The sequence below is a fragment of the Dendrobates tinctorius genome, unplaced genomic scaffold, assembly GCF_039654945.1.
Source record: "Dendrobates tinctorius isolate UK_male_01 unplaced genomic scaffold, ASM3965494v1 ptg000019l, whole genome shotgun sequence".
Classification (NCBI taxonomy): Eukaryota; Metazoa; Chordata; class Amphibia; order Anura; family Dendrobatidae; genus Dendrobates; species Dendrobates tinctorius.
Genome location: NW_027361687.1, coordinates 60,378,734 through 60,394,267, shown reverse-complemented (window position 1 = coordinate 60,394,267; position 15,534 = coordinate 60,378,734). Strand labels below are relative to the sequence as shown.

General features: G+C 42.5%; 1 protein-coding gene across 3 annotated transcripts in view; it reads left to right on the top strand.

Moving 5' to 3' along the window:
• Positions 1–334: 334 nt before the first annotated feature.
• Positions 335–15,534, top strand: part of INSRR (insulin receptor related receptor) — a 42,828-nt gene continuing 27,628 nt past the window's right edge. The window contains exons 1-3 of one of the 3 annotated variants that reach the window (XM_073567093.1): positions 335–840; positions 4,593–5,135; positions 15,153–15,465. In XM_073567093.1, coding sequence (XP_073423194.1) covers positions 747–840; positions 4,593–5,135; positions 15,153–15,465 — 950 coding nt within the window. In that variant the 5' untranslated portion in view covers positions 335–746. The remainder of the gene's footprint in view (positions 841–4,592; positions 5,136–15,152; positions 15,466–15,534) is intronic. The other 2 variants (XM_073567094.1, XM_073567095.1) reach the window with 2 other exon arrangements.

The window sequence follows — 15,534 nt, the reverse complement described above, 5'->3', positions numbered from 1 at the left end:
ACAATTATTGTTCCCAAGCAAACATTTGGCAGTAGCTTTTTTATCTAATTTCTGCTGCATTTTTATAACTTTTATTTTTTAAGCAAATTTTTTTTAAATCATGGTAAAAACTCTGAAGTGATTTCAGAAAACTGCCCCCCAAAAATTAAAAAGAAAACCAAATGTGTTAGATTGGGAGCACATTGCTGCCTTCAGAAAGGGGCTGATGTGTAATACCACATATGACCTGTGGACGTGAGTGGCACTGTTCTGATCCTTCACAACCCCTTTAAAGTGGAACTCTGGTAAAGAGACCAGAATTTTCCTATTTTCCGCAGGAGGTGACAGCGGCACATCTCTGACATCCACTGGGATTTATTTTTGTTAACCCCTTCAAGGCTCCATCTGACCATCTGCACCTTCTATGTGCAGCAGGTAGAGTTGGAGCTGGGTGCATGCAATGTACAGTAAGGGGTGTGGGTGAGGCCATGGTGGCCAATGATCAGCAGAGTGGGGCTGTCATTGTGGCACTCAGGCTACACCTGCTGCCATACCAGGAGGCCACGCTTCACTAAGTCACACCCCTCCAGTACACAGGTGCTCACACTGCACAGCTCGAGTGCACAGCATCCACTACTACCCCCATCATCCCCACATGGCATGACGCGACGTCCGCTACATGGGCTTCTGACGTCTTTGCTTTTTACACATTTTTCCTTTTTTTTACATTTTTAATATTTTACCAGATTTTGTAAAAATTGGAGAACATGGAGAGGACGCCCCCCTGCGGGTGCATGATACCCCTCACGATGGCGCTGCTCGTCGGCCTCGTGTTTGTCGCCAGCGTGGACACCACTGACTGTAAGTTTTCCAATATTATATTTGCTGTATATGTGTGTTTTTATATCAAGTCCTCCCCTGTTCTGATTATGAGGGTCTTTGGGGGCTTCTCCCCACTTTAGCTTTTAAATCCCAGATTTGGGGGGCATTTAGAAATGGCTGCCCCTTATAGGGCAGTGATCGGTATTTGTCACTAGTTATCCATCATATTCAATATGGAGGTCTAACGTTGAGGAATCATGGAGCACTTGCCTATGACAAACAATTCAAGGGAATGTCTTTTTTTTTTTTTTTTTTTTTTACAGCAACCGTGTCACCTTTGACCATGAACTGTATCTGGTATTACAGCTCAGGCCCATTAACATAGAAATGAGCTGCAATTGCAGATGACCTGCAGAGAAGAGTGGTGCTGTTCTGGGAAATAACAAAAAACAATAGACCTTTCATTCTAATCTTGGTCATCTCCTTTGTTACTGGAGTCACTTTTTTTCTGCAACGGTTATCCGACTATCCAAAATATCCAGTTTTCTTTTGCTGAATGGAGGAAAATCATTGATAAACCTTCCCCTTTTAATACCGAGGCCTACTTAAAGGGGTTGTCCTGCTCTTATCTTTTTTTTTATAGCTACCCCCAATGTCTTCTAAACACAGTAGCTCAGATTTATGAAACTGTCCTCTTTTCCCATTGTAACCAATCATGGGGCAGCTTTTATTTTTCAAGGGCACAATCTAAGATAAAAGCTGCGCTGTGACTGGCTGCGAGTGAAAGCAGTAGTTTGTTTTAGACTGGTTCATAAATCTGCTCTAGTTTGGGTCATAAAAGACCTCCGGAGTGGGGCCCTAGAGGGGGTTACATTATAAGGCCGGTTTCATGCTCCCAACATTCACGGCCCGAGCATGGACCGTTTACCCGCACCGGCCATTAACCTCCAGACTGGTCATTGGCATCTGGACCAGAACTCAACAGCCTCAAATATACCTGTAAGGCTGATATTTGGGTCAGGAGGCCCATGGCCAGTCTGGATATCCTGGTCCGTACTTGGACTGTGAAAGTCTTAAGTATGAAACCGACCTAATCGAGACTTCCCCCTATTTCACAAAAAAATAGAGTCAAGTCCATTAGTTGAACAGGTTGAGGGCAGGATAGAGAGCAGGCCCCCCATTTTGCAGAAGAATTGTGATCTCCAACAATGAAATCATAATATAATGGCAGAATTATTCTATACTTCTTAGTGTTTCACCCTCCAGCCCTATAGTGTCATTACAATATACTCCCTCACTAAAGTAATTGTCTCAGCATGACAATGCCTTTATTTTTAAATTAAAGCTGGCTGGCAGATCGATTGATCGATTGTAATTAGTTAGCTGTGTCCAGCCATACACTTCTTCTACAGTGGCCTCTACAGGAGAAATGTAGTATTACATGGTACTCAGTACATCTAATGCAATACATGGGTGGGTCCTCCAGTGCAAAAACAGCCCTGACTAATAGAAGGGGAGGGTCCTGAGTATTGTATAGTAAGAAGATTTTGCTTTAAGGTGTAGTTTTTTTCTTATTTAAAGGGACACGCTCTTTGCAAATACGTACAAAGACCCAGGCTGATAAGGAATAATGTGATATTTTTCCGATGCGCAAATTTTATTGTTGGTGCCCCGGTCAGCCCCACAAAAAGCTGCTACATAAGAAGTGATCAGTCAACATAGTGTACATCGCCTATGTTTACTGTACATACTGAGTGCACCGCTCCGGAGACCGTGCCAAAAAGATGTTATTTTTGATGTTTCAATATTTTGCCCAAAACAGCAGGTGGCTATGTTTGCTGGTGAAGAAGCCGCACAACCTGCATGTCCAGGAGTCGGTTATGCCATCATTAACCCCTGATCTGCCAGAGGAATGCTCGGCGTGTCGATGCTTTAGAAGGAATGTGGAAATGCTGTTATCAATTCGGTCTATAAACACGAAACTTCTTCATTCCACGTTAATACAAGCTCAGACAAATAATTACTTATTCTTCCTTCACTTTTGGCTGGATTTTTTTTATGAATCTCAACAAGGTTCCGTTTGGGTCCGAGAGCTTGACAGCTGCCAATTTTGATGTCTGAGCTCAGATTCCATCAATGTGGCCCTCTGATAAAACTTTAGGTAAAAAAGACCATTTCTCTGGAATCACATGGTGGATTAAAAAAAAATACTCAAGGGAGCAAAGCGAATAAAATTATCAGAAACTGTCCAGGAAGCCATCTCCAGATTCAGATGGATTGTCTTCAGCTGGACCCATTAATCCTGTTGTAAAAAAAGTCTAGAATTATATCACAACCTAGGCCCACCAGGAAAAGGCTGCATTGCCCCGTATAGTTCAGTATGATTGAAACCCATTCTGCAGGTGAATTGCTTGAGGGACTGAAAAAGTGGCAACCACCATGCAGAAGAGATTGGCACTTCCCTTCCAGCAAAATGTTCCCTTTCCAACATGTCATGTTCAACCCAACCAAAAATTACCCTCTTAGTCAGATTTAGAGGGTTTGTCTAAATTTTACCCAACTGTAAGAAATCTATAATCACATCTCAACCTAGGTCCACCATGAAATCCTTGACATGGATTTCTTGTAGGGCTTAGGTAGTGATGTGATTCTAGTTTTCATAAAACAGGGTCAATTAAGGCAAATCCTCTAAATCTAACAGAGAGGCTAATTTTTTTTGTGGGATTAGACCCTTTTTGGATTTTTAGCAATCTTTTCTGCAGTAGAAGATTTGTTGCTCTAGAGGGCCAAAGGCCCAACACTGAGCTGAAGGTACATTGGGTATCTATTTACTGTAAATGTACTTGGAAAAATTATCACTTTCTTGCTTTCTTGGAGCTTCATACTATAATCTGCTATTGATTTAGTGTTTTTTAAGCTTTTGGATTTAATCTCAGAAGAATGGGATAAATTAAAATTTTGTCCTTCAGTCCCATAGTCTCTGTGTCCCTCACATCTAAGCGTGATAATCGTTACCCATCCTTCACTTAGCAAATTTGTCATTGTGAATTAATATTAGGAGGTTTTTTAATTTCCAAAGATTGGAAAATTTGTCAAGACCTACTATGTTGAGTCAGAATTTCCATTTCCAGGACAGAAGGTTATAATAAATGTCTCAAATTTTAGCCTGTGGCCCAAAATGAACATAGTGGTGGAAGGAGAGGACTTTCATGGTCCTAAATGAGAGTAAAATTAATTTTGTATATTTGGGGCTTGTTGGAGACACTCCAACTTCTATGGCAAGGTGGACGCTCATGTCTCAAAAGCCTCTACAATGGTGGTTACTTCTTCAATCCAATTGAGAGACTTATTCACTGATGCGCGGGATGTGCCAGATGTTTAATGGGAATTTTTTTTTAGAGTAAAGCAAACATGGCTCACCTGCCATGATGACAGGTATTTCATCGTGCCCCGACTGACGGCCATCTGCGCGTCCTACTTGTTACAATGAGAAAACACTTGTGTTTCTATAAACAAGGCTTCATTATCTGATGTACAATGTAAATTTCCTAGTTAGGTGTCCTTAAAGAAAAAAAAATGCTCATGGGGATGTCTCCATAACAGGGCATCTGAAGGTGTAGGCTATTTTTGGTGGCAAATGTATAAGGTCCACAGTAAATATCTTAGTATGAAATCTTTGGCTTTAGGTGGATATTGTAAGCCCCTCAGACTTTAGCAGATGACTTGTTCTTGGTCCATACGTCAATCCCCATATCTCCAACTCGTAATCCATTTTTCCCGTTGTCTTCCAGTTTGCGGCAGCATGGACATCCGAAGTGATGTGAGCCAACTCCATAGGTTGGAGAACTGTACTGTCATCCAAGGCAACCTACAGATCCTGCTCATGTTTGGAACCAAGCCAGAGGATTTTCGAGGCCTGAGTTTCCCTCGTTTGACCATGATCACTGAGTATCTTCTTCTTTTTCGTGTCTATGGTTTAGAAAGTCTTCATGAACTTTTTCCCAACCTCTCAGTGATCCGTGGTACTGACTTGTTTTTCCACTACTCCCTGGTTATCTTTGAGATGCCTCATTTACGTGACATAGGACTTCTCAGTCTCACAAACATATTACGGGGAGCTGTCCGCATTGAGCGGAACCAGGAGCTCTGTCACGTTTCCACTATTGACTGGTCCCTCATGTCGGACACAGTGGACAGCCACTATATGGTCGGGAACAAGCCATTAGAGGAATGTGCAGATGTCTGTCCCGGCTTATCACAGTCTTCATGTGTGAAGACCGTGATAAGCGGCGTGCAGGAACCTCGCTGCTGGACGTCTCGTCACTGCCAGAAAGGTAAGAATCCACTTGTTTCGCGTATTAACTCCATTTTTCTTGAATTATTTCTCCAAATTCTGAATTTAAGGGTCACTCCATTTGGGGAATATCAAGAAAGACCTGATTCCGAGTAAGATAAGCAGCAGTACCCAATGGCAGGTAGCAGCCGAAAAGCAAATAAGATTTTAGGATCTATAAATCTTGTGTAAGATTAGTCTTGGCTACACTGAGAAAACACAGGATCTCACATTGTTATGAGCTTAGATACATCAGCTCTAACAGGATAACAAATACTCTGGCTCAGCAAACCGGATTATACAAGAGAGACTTAGCTACACCGGCTCAGCGAAGGCAACATGATGGGTCTACCAGCCTCAGCAGATAATAACCTATGTGAAAGGCTTGGATACACTCGCTTAGCAGCAGAAGACATTTTGCACATGATAGGTCTAGATACTCAAGCTCAGTAGGCTGCATTTTTCAAATGATAGGCTTAAGCTTAGATATGCTAGCTCAGCTGTAGGCATTTTGCACATGATAGGATTAGATATGCTGTCTCAGCAGAAACCATTTTTCACACGATGGGCTTAGATACACTAACTCAGTACAAGGCATTTTTCACACAATGGGCTTAGCTATACCGACTGAGCAAGCGCAATTTCAGAAACTTTATATATAAGGTCACACCTGAGTGGCTTAGATACAGTCTCAGCAGACATGATAACATCTGATTAGATGACTAGATACACATTGGATCAGCTGCCTACTCTTTGGTTGGAGAAGGGTTAATGAGCTCCTTCATAGCTGTGGGGAGGGCAGGAGTGAACTATGGTGTAAGTTGAGCTAGATCTTGCCCTGTGGGTTTAGGTAATGCTCCCCGTACACGTGCTGCGGGTAGTCGCCTGTGTTTACAGTAAGCAATGGATGACGTCCTTCTGCATACACAGGGTGCCACGAAAGTAACATATTCTTGGTTAATTGACTTGGACGAGAAAAACATGGCTGCTTTCTTCAGAAAAGTTGCGCTGCCTCTGACCACTGGTTGTGTGTGGTATTATTTTGCTATAGGCTTCAAACTGACAATTGCAGGCAATCAGAGCCCAGCTTTCATTTTCTGAACTGCTCTGGAAAAATGAAAGCTGAGCTCTGATTGGTTGCTGAGGGAAACTAAGCCTGTTTTAGTGATGTGTTAATTGAGGCCTAAATTGTCCATCATGGTCGCTCATTACAACCAATCAGAGCTCGGCTATCATTTTTCCAGAGCAGTTTAAGGTGTGAAAGCTGTGCTGTGACTGGTTGCTATGGACAGCAAAGACTCCTTTAAGTTTATTTTTTTTTAACAAATAAAGCTGTTTTTTTTTTTTGTTTTTGTTTTTTTTTAAATTCCCTTTCATAGCAGATGACGTTTGGCTTTATTCCTGAAAACGGGACCACACTTTCAAATGGGCTTTTTATTTTCTTTTAAGAAAGCGGACATGTTTTTTCTAATCCTGATAAAACCCCTTTAAAACCTGAGTTGTCTAGTTGCTAGGAACATGCTCCTTGACAACCATACATAAAAGCTGCAGTTTAAACCATGGTGGCATAAAATAGTGGTGCAGATGCGATTTTGGAGCTAATTAAAACTTTTTTTTTTACGGAGATATTTTCTTAGTATCACATTTTGTTTTCTTGTGCGGGAGAGACGTAGAGTTGGAAGGGACCTCCAGGGTCATCTGGTCCAACCCCGTCTATGAAAACGGAGGATACTGCCCTTGCATATAGTGTTCCTGTTCTGAGTTTCTCCGAAGCCCACTCCTTTCCTGAAATGCTCTGTGCTGCTGGGATACCCTGCATTTTCCAGTTTCCTCTCCCCTGTCATGCCTCTAGTATAGCACACTCCTCTCCTGACATACACTGTGCTGCTGGTAAACTCCACTTCTTTCTATGTTGCTCCACGCTCCTTAGGATGTCTCCTCCCGGCCATTGCTGAAATGCTCTGCCCTGCTGAAGTACACCCGTTCCTTCCCACTTAGCATTAATCTCCATTCTCCTTCTTACAAGATCCCATCCATATGCTAAGCTCCTGTAGTATAGCGCACTCCTCTGCTGAAATACTCTGTGCTGTTAAGGGACCCTGCTTCTTTCTCTTACATCCATTCACCTCCTCCCTTTATGACAAACGCACTTTCCCACTAGCATCATGAGTCGGCAGGTCGCTGCCTCCCGCAAAGTCAACACCTTTCCCCTCCTTAAATACTCTGTGGTGCCGGTTTACATTTCATCCCTTTTGAAGTATTATGTTACCTGTGCATTCAGGTTGGTTTCCCGGAGACGTGCAGGTCACTCTCAATGTCTCGAGGAAAGTTTTCCCTCCCCGCAACCGGTTGCTGCTTGGGATTTTTTAATGTTAGGCACGTAAAAATGAATGGTGGCTGGGAGCATTCCTCCTATGGCTGGCCTTCACTACTCAGTCTAGCAATACGGTCAATTAACGTTTAATCTCGTCAGCCATAGAAGGTCACCCTGCTCTGTGTGTATGTGCTGGGGATTACCGGTATGTCCGGTCTGGAGCTGTCCTTATTTTATTGGCATGGTCCTAGATTGCTGGGACTTGTCTGATCTGTGTGGGCCAATAGTAGGAAGAAGCCGAAAGGGCTGCTGTATTTGGCAATTGTCCTGAAACCACAGCGATCAGAAGAGACTAGGGACAGTCTAGTTGACAACACCTTTGAAAAGACTGGATCCTCGACACACACTAAGAACCAGTCCTTTCAGGCTGTGTACCCACGTAAGCGTTTTTTTCGCGTTTTTACCGGCAAAAAGACTTACGCTTACAAGAAGTTTCCCATTCATTTTAAAGAATTCCACACTTTTTGTGCATATTGATGTTTTTTCCGCGAAAAACCGCAGCATGCTCATTAATTTTGCTGAAAAATCCACATTTCTAACTATATCCTGTGAGCAGGAGGCTGCTCCTGAAAAAATCGTGAAAAAAACACGCGTTTTTTCTGCATACGTGGGTATATAGCCTCAAAGGCATTGTCAATCAGACTGTAACTAGCCTTTCATTCCTCAATCTTCTGATAAAAGTAACTGGGGATGTTCTCCCATACACAGTATACATAGACAGGGCTGCCGCTAGGAATTTTAGGGCCCCATACTGTCAAAACTTTTGGGCCCCCTTGAGACTCTGCCCAGGCTCCACCCCAGCTCCACCTCCACCCTTCGAATCTTCCACAGTCCCACCGCCCACTCTTGGAAGAACTCCACTTTTGCACCACATCCTCACTAGTGTTGATTGAATAGCTTTGGATAAGCACTTATCCGAATAGCTGCCTTAGTAACCCAGATACCTGGCGCGCTCCCAATAATCAGCTGTTCGGCGCCACAGCTGCATGTGTCGGTGACAGTCACATGGAGAGTCCAACCAACAGGCTCCGAACAGCAGATCATCGGGAGCGCTCCAGGAATCCGGGTTCCCAAGGCAGCTATTTGGTAAGCTCTATAGCTATTCGGCTAAGTGTTTATCCAAAGCTATTCGATCAGCACTAGTCCTCACCAATCACACATTAACAGTTCCCAGATCACAGCCATCAGCTTTTGTTTTGGCCCTACTCTACTCTAACCTATTAAACATTTGTTAAAATACCCAATACTCGTTTTAAGTATATTTTTCTTTAAGGGAATGTGTCACATACATTTTTTTAAATAATTGAAACCAGATTGACTTTTTTATCATCTGTATTTCTGATTGCAGATTGTTTTCTGTGCATTTTTTGGAAGCTGTTGGTGGATGTTGGTCTGCGCTCAGACCACAGTGCATAGACGGGCCGCCGGTCTCCTGACGAACTCAGCAGCCCACAGCATGTATGAGGTTGTGGGCCGGGAGATCGGCGCCCAGTTCATGCACTTCCAATAATAATAAAGATGTTGCCCAATTATATATATATATATATATATATATACACCCATATTTTATTTTTCTATCAATATGGCCATATGAAGGCTTGCTTTTTTTGCGGTATGAGTTGTTCTTTTGAACAACACCATTGGTTTTACCAAATCGTGTACTGGAAAGCCGGAAAAAATTCAAAGTGCGGTGAAATTGCCAAAAAATTGTTGTTTTTTTATTTCCCATGTCCACCAAATGCTAAAACTGACCTGCCATTATGATTTTTCACGTCATTATGAGTTCCTAGATACCAAACATGTGTAGGTTCTTTTTTTATTTAAGTGGTAAGAAAAAAAATCCAAAGTTTGTCAAAATAGAGGAAAAAAAATTGCCATTTTCCAATAACCGCAGCGTCTCCATTTTTCGTGATCTGGGTCTGAGTGAGGGCTTATTTGTTTTGTACCGAGCTGTTGTTTTTATTGATACCATTTATGTGCAGATACAATCTTTTTATCACCCATTATTGCATTTTAATGCAATGTTGCAGCGACCAAAAAACGTAAATCTGCCGGTTTTGATTTTTTTTTCTTTTTCGCATTACGCTATTTACCGATCGGATTAATTATTTTTATATATTGACTAGATGGAGGCCCGATGCTACCGCTTCAGGAGGGCGGTGATGTCATGATGGGGGCAGGCTTTTCAGCATTGGAAATCTCTCACCCACCTATCCACTCTCTCTTTCCCCATGTGCTGACTTCTCCCGTCTGTGCTCTCTTCTTTGACCTGTCTACCCCATGTGCTATCCCCCTTGTCTGCTTTCTCTCTCCTTCCTGTGCTGTGTTCTCCCCTCATATGCTGTCCTGTTTGAACTGTCTCCCCCTCTGTGCTCTGTCTATCTCATTGTCTATGTCTGATCGTGTACAGAGCATACCAAAGCTGACATTACAGCAGGAGATCGCAGAGCATACATTTTGTGAGGAAAATATTGTTTAAAAACAGTCAGTTTCCATATTGAGACACCCATCACTTGGGATACGGTGAAATCTGGACCGAACAGGAAATTAGAACATTACAAGGCAATTATACACTGTAAATGATAGATCAGGCGATTCTGAATGCGGCGATAACAAATATTTGTATTTTTTATTTTTATTGTTTTATTTTGAATGGGACAATTGGGGAGTGATTTAATCTTTCATATTTTTTAAAAAAACTTTTTTTTTCACTTTCTACTTGCTTCAATAGTCTCCACGGGACACTAGAAGCTGCAATCATTCGATCACCTCTACTACACAGCGGGGCTGCAGCACTACTCTATGTAGCAGAAATGCTCACTTGCTATGAGCGCCGAACACTGGGCGATGCTCATAGCAGAGTGGCAATGAATACCATAGGGGTTTGCTGCAGACCCCGGGTTGTCATGCCAACCCATCGACGACCTACAGTCATGGGCGTAGTTTGCGACGCGCTTCCAGCGCATGCCTGTTAAGTGCTGCTGTCAGACATTGACAGTGGCATTTAACATTTTAACAGCCGCAAGTGGATCGAGATTCCACCCCCGTCTGTTAGGGGCACATGATAGCTGATCAGATCAGCTGTCATGTGCTGGAAAAGGTGCGGGCTCATGGCCGAAGCCCGCACCAAACAGGGGGAGGCGTCTAATGATGGACACTACATGTCATTGGGTGTTAAGGGGTTAATAAATATAAACAATGTATATTATTGCATATATATTCACCGATTATATACTACCAAAAAATCTCTTTATTGTTAATTCTAAAATATACTTTAAATAAACCCCAAAACGTGAAAACTCAAAAAGTAATAACAGAAAAAAAATTTCAAGTAGTTAAGCTTAAAGGGGGATCACCCTATTTGTCAACTACTCTTGTTCCTACCTATTCAGAGGTTGGGCACCCTTTTAAAACGTAATTAGCGCCGCCGCTCCTCGTCGACTAGCCCTGGTCATCCTCATTGCCGCCTCCTCAGCCTCGCCCTGTTGGATGCAGAACACAGACTTCAATCAGCACCTTCAGCATATTATAAAGCAGGAGCAGGGAGTACACAATACAGCAGTACTGAGTAGAATTGCTGTGAATCCAGCTCTGGGGATAGATAACATATTATAAAGCAGCAGCAGGGAGTACATTATACAGCAGTACTGAGCAGTATAGCTGTGAATCCAGCTCTATAGAAAGATAAAATATTGTAAAGCAACTTCATAAAGGACATTATACAGCACTGTTGAACAGTATAGCTGTAAAACCATAGCATCTATGTGTGTATTTGTGCCTCTTTGCTACTCCTCCCCCGTCTCTCTTTTCTATACACTTTAATCAGCAGCTGTAATCTGATCATTCAGTGAGCTGGAAGTCCCTCTCTACCAACACTGAATTTACTACTATTTCAGAATGAATGATGAGTTCGTGAGGGAGAAGTGGCTCATAAGTGAAAAAAAAACAGCATCAGGTAGAAAGAAGTTCTGCTTGACAAGCCATTTTTTTTAGCATGGTAGAAATTCACTCATGTAAGCGCTATTTAAGCAATTTTCCAGTGTATAATGGAAAGCATAGCTATTAATAGGGTTTGTGTCACTTTAATAGTCCTCACAGAAAAAGTAGAGTAAAGGTACCCAGACGTGTGGCGTGGTCCCGTGCTGGAACAGTATTGTGGTTTTTACAGGATTGTGTACCCAGGAAAGTTTCAAACCACAACAAGATCTTGTGCAATTGTCCTACGTTTTTGGATACAAATGCAACAAGTTTTTTTTTTGGCAGCCATTCTCCTGTACAAAGATTGTTTTATTGCATGTTTGGCTTATAAACAGCGCTAGGAACAGCCAGTACCTGGGGGCAGAATGACGAGCCGCTGCCACCTGTGCCGGGTCTTCCATGTGAATCTTTGTCTTGGTATCCAGATCGCCAGCTCTGTCAAGGAAACCGAGGAATGTGCTTATTTCCTCCCGTCTTGCTGAACAGCACGTTTTCGTTTGCTCACCTTGAGTCAATGTTTAAACACCTAAATCTAATTCTATCAAGAATTAAATAAGGTTTGTTCCGGCAACTGCCATTTTAAAGGGACCTGTCACTGGTTCAAAATTGGCCAGTTTTTACACTCCTTTTATTCCCACTACTCCCCTGAGTATGCCGCTTTTTGTTTGTTTGTTCTTTAAATCCACCATATAGTTCCAGAGATAAGGGTGGTAAGGGGGTGCTGCTCATAGGGTAATAATGCAGATCAGCCTAAAGACACGCCCCAGAGGATCCGGTGAGCCGTCACCTTGAAAAGACCTTAAAAATCAATGCTGAATAAAAGGCACATAAAAAAACTGAGTTTTGAAGGGGAATAAGGGGTATAAAACAAGAGAAAAAAACTCAGCATTTTTGACTTGGTGACAGGCCCCATCAATATTTTACTTCTTTGGAGACACCTTTTTTTCTAATGGGTATTGCTTAAGTAATTCCTTAGAGGAATCAACCTAAAGACACAAACTGGTAGTGAGAGGACAAAATGTCCATAAATGGTGCCCCTATAATTTTTATGTAAAATTGTAGCAATGCTGAATTGGAGATTGAGGATGGGTCTGGTTGAAAAGTGACTGGTCATGTCTGGACTCTAATGTCCATATTCCGTTGATACAGAAAAGACATCCTGTAACTAGTTACTAATGTGTTTTCCACCAATTCCTTGCCACTAGCTGTGGTCATATCCCATTTTATTTTTATTGGCCATGCCCATTGTCCTCCTACCCAAGATTTCAGTCCTCACTTCTCCAAGATTTAAGGGCATAAAAATCCTTCCACCGCAGCTTTGTTTTTTTGCAGTTTTGGGTGGATGCAGAAGATTTTAATACTCTTCTTAAAGTCAGGGAAGTCTTCCTTTTTTCCCCCAGGGCCTCCAAAACTTTTTGGGTTAAGTTGTCAAATATGCCTTAAACCCGCTGAAACTAAAACAAGCCACTCTGGCTTCTAGCTCGCTAACACATCACCAATGGTCATGCTCAGTCCTGTGTGTAACGTGTGCCCTTCACAAATGGACCAACCATACATTGTTCCCCGATATCAGCTCCTCTCTGCCCGTCATAACGGTGTTGGGGTACAGCACTCCTAGACCACAACATAGATTAGTACCAGACACCTCGTTCTGTGGACTGATCACTTTCCATTATTATGTACTTTTTTTTTTCCAACCCGTATAAATGCTGCCATTCTCCTTAATCCGGTGATGGCTTTCTTTTCTTCCTACACCTCTCCATTCCTGAGATATGACCCCTTCTTCCCTGTATATAAATCTAGTCTTTTGAGTAAAGTGGGCATGGCCTTCTACCCTCCTCTATGGGAGTTTACTTAAGTGCCACACCCCCTTGTTTAAAAGATGAGATTTACATACAAGAAAGAACAATAAAGATACTTTGATGTCGTTTTTCTTATTAAGTCAATCTGGAAATCTGGTTCCAAGATTAACCCCTTAGTGACGGAGCCAATTTTTAAAATTCTGACCAATATTACTTTATGTGGTGATAACTCTGGAACGCTTCAACAAATCCCAGTGATTTTGAGACTGTTTTTTTTTTGGCATATTATAATTTATGATAATGGCAAACTTAGGTTGATATGTTTTATGTTTATTTATAAAAAATATCAAAAGCTTGACAAATGTAAAAAAATTGCAATTTTCAAACTTTGAATGATTATCCGTTTAATCCAGATAGTCATACCACAGAAACATTAATAAACAACATTTCCCACATGTCTGCTTTACATCAGCACCATTTTTAAAACGCTAATTTATTTTGTTAGGCTTTTAGGAGGTTTAAAAATGTAGCAGTAATTTTTCATTTTTTCAAGGAAAGTTACAAAATTTATTTTTTGAAGGACCTATCCAGGTTTGAAGTGACTTTGGGGGTGCTATATATTGGAAAACCCCAAAAAGTGATACCATTTGAAAAACAGCGCCCCCTGACAAATAGAAAACTGCTGTCAGGTAGTTTATTAACCCTTCAGGTGATTTTCAGGAATTAATGCAAAGTGGTAGAGCAGGAATGAAAAAATGTTTCTTTACCACCTAAATGTCGCTGACTTCTGAACTGACCGCTATAGCCGGGAGACTCTAAGGCCGCTATTTGGCCATGAACTGCTATGGCAAACATCAGGACCACACAATCATCATCTCGGTGTGTCAATTAGATTAAAGCGGAAGCCCCCACAATCTTTTAACCATTTTTCCGATGTAGTCACTTTTGTCAGCAGCAACTAAGGGTACCATTACACTTAGCGATGCACCAGCGATCCCGACAACAATATGGATTACTGGAGCATCGCTAAGTGGTCGCTAGTGAGCTGCCACACAGGCAGATCTCACCAGCGACATAGCAGGGGTCGGGGGTCGCTACTTACCTGTCAGACGCGGCGATCCTGACGTCCTCCCGCGTCCACGCGTCGCTCGTCGGCGCCAAAGGAAGCCCAGCAGGAAGCGCCCGACGAGAAATGGTCCAGGACGTACTTGCGCGACCAGCGATGAGCAGCGGGGGAGCCGATCAGAGGTAAGTATCACATGCAGTGATATCGCTAGCAATATCGCTGCTGCGTCACAAAATCGGTGACGTTACAGCAATATTGCTAGCGATATCGCTAAGTGTAACGGGGGCTTAAAGGGTTAAACAGATAAGGACGGTGCTAACACTGATCGTTTGTGATACAGAAAGTTGTCAGCTACAGTGGACAGCCGACAGCTGCTGGATTGTCACCTGTATGGGGATAATCTCATATCTCAGGCCAGTAAAAAGACCTATTGGCTGTCATTAAGGGGTTAAAAATCCAGATGGACTCTCTTTAACACAAAACGCTGACCTCTGCCGCATTAAAGCGGTTGTCAAATATGGGAAAATGCCCAATGTAAAATAAAAAAAATAAATCCCAAACATACAATCTTCTCCCGCAGTCACTTGAAGGCTATAGATTTCACAGATCCATCGGACGGGATTCCAACTAACGAAACTAATTTTTTAAATTTTTTTTTTCCCTTTTATGGGGCATTTAAGAAGAGTCATCCAATAGTGGACAACTCGTTTAAGGCCTTGTTCACCTTACTGATCAGTTTTGCACATGTTGATGAATCTGATCTGCCCCTTTTGTTAATCGTCCTCACTCTGTTTTTAGTGTGTAACTGTGGCGCAGACACGTCCTGTACAAGCAGCGGAGATTGCTGTCACCCTGAGTGCCTTGGCGGCTGCAGTTCCCCTGGAGACCGCGGGGCCTGCGTGGCATGTCGTAATTTCTTCTTTAATGACAAGTGCTTGCCTTCCTGCCCGGCAAACACCTACGAGTATGAGGGCTGGAGATGTCTCACCGCAGAGTATTGTGCTAGCCTGGTCAAAGTCTCCGAGAACCCAAGAGAGTCTTCCAAGTTTGTTATCTATGAGAACCGCTGTCTGTCTGAGTGTCCATCGGGATACACCAGGAATGAGAGCAGGTTGGTGTTTGTCTGAATAAGTGAGGTAAATGAAAAATGCTACCCTCCTAACTTTAGGGCCCACCACTG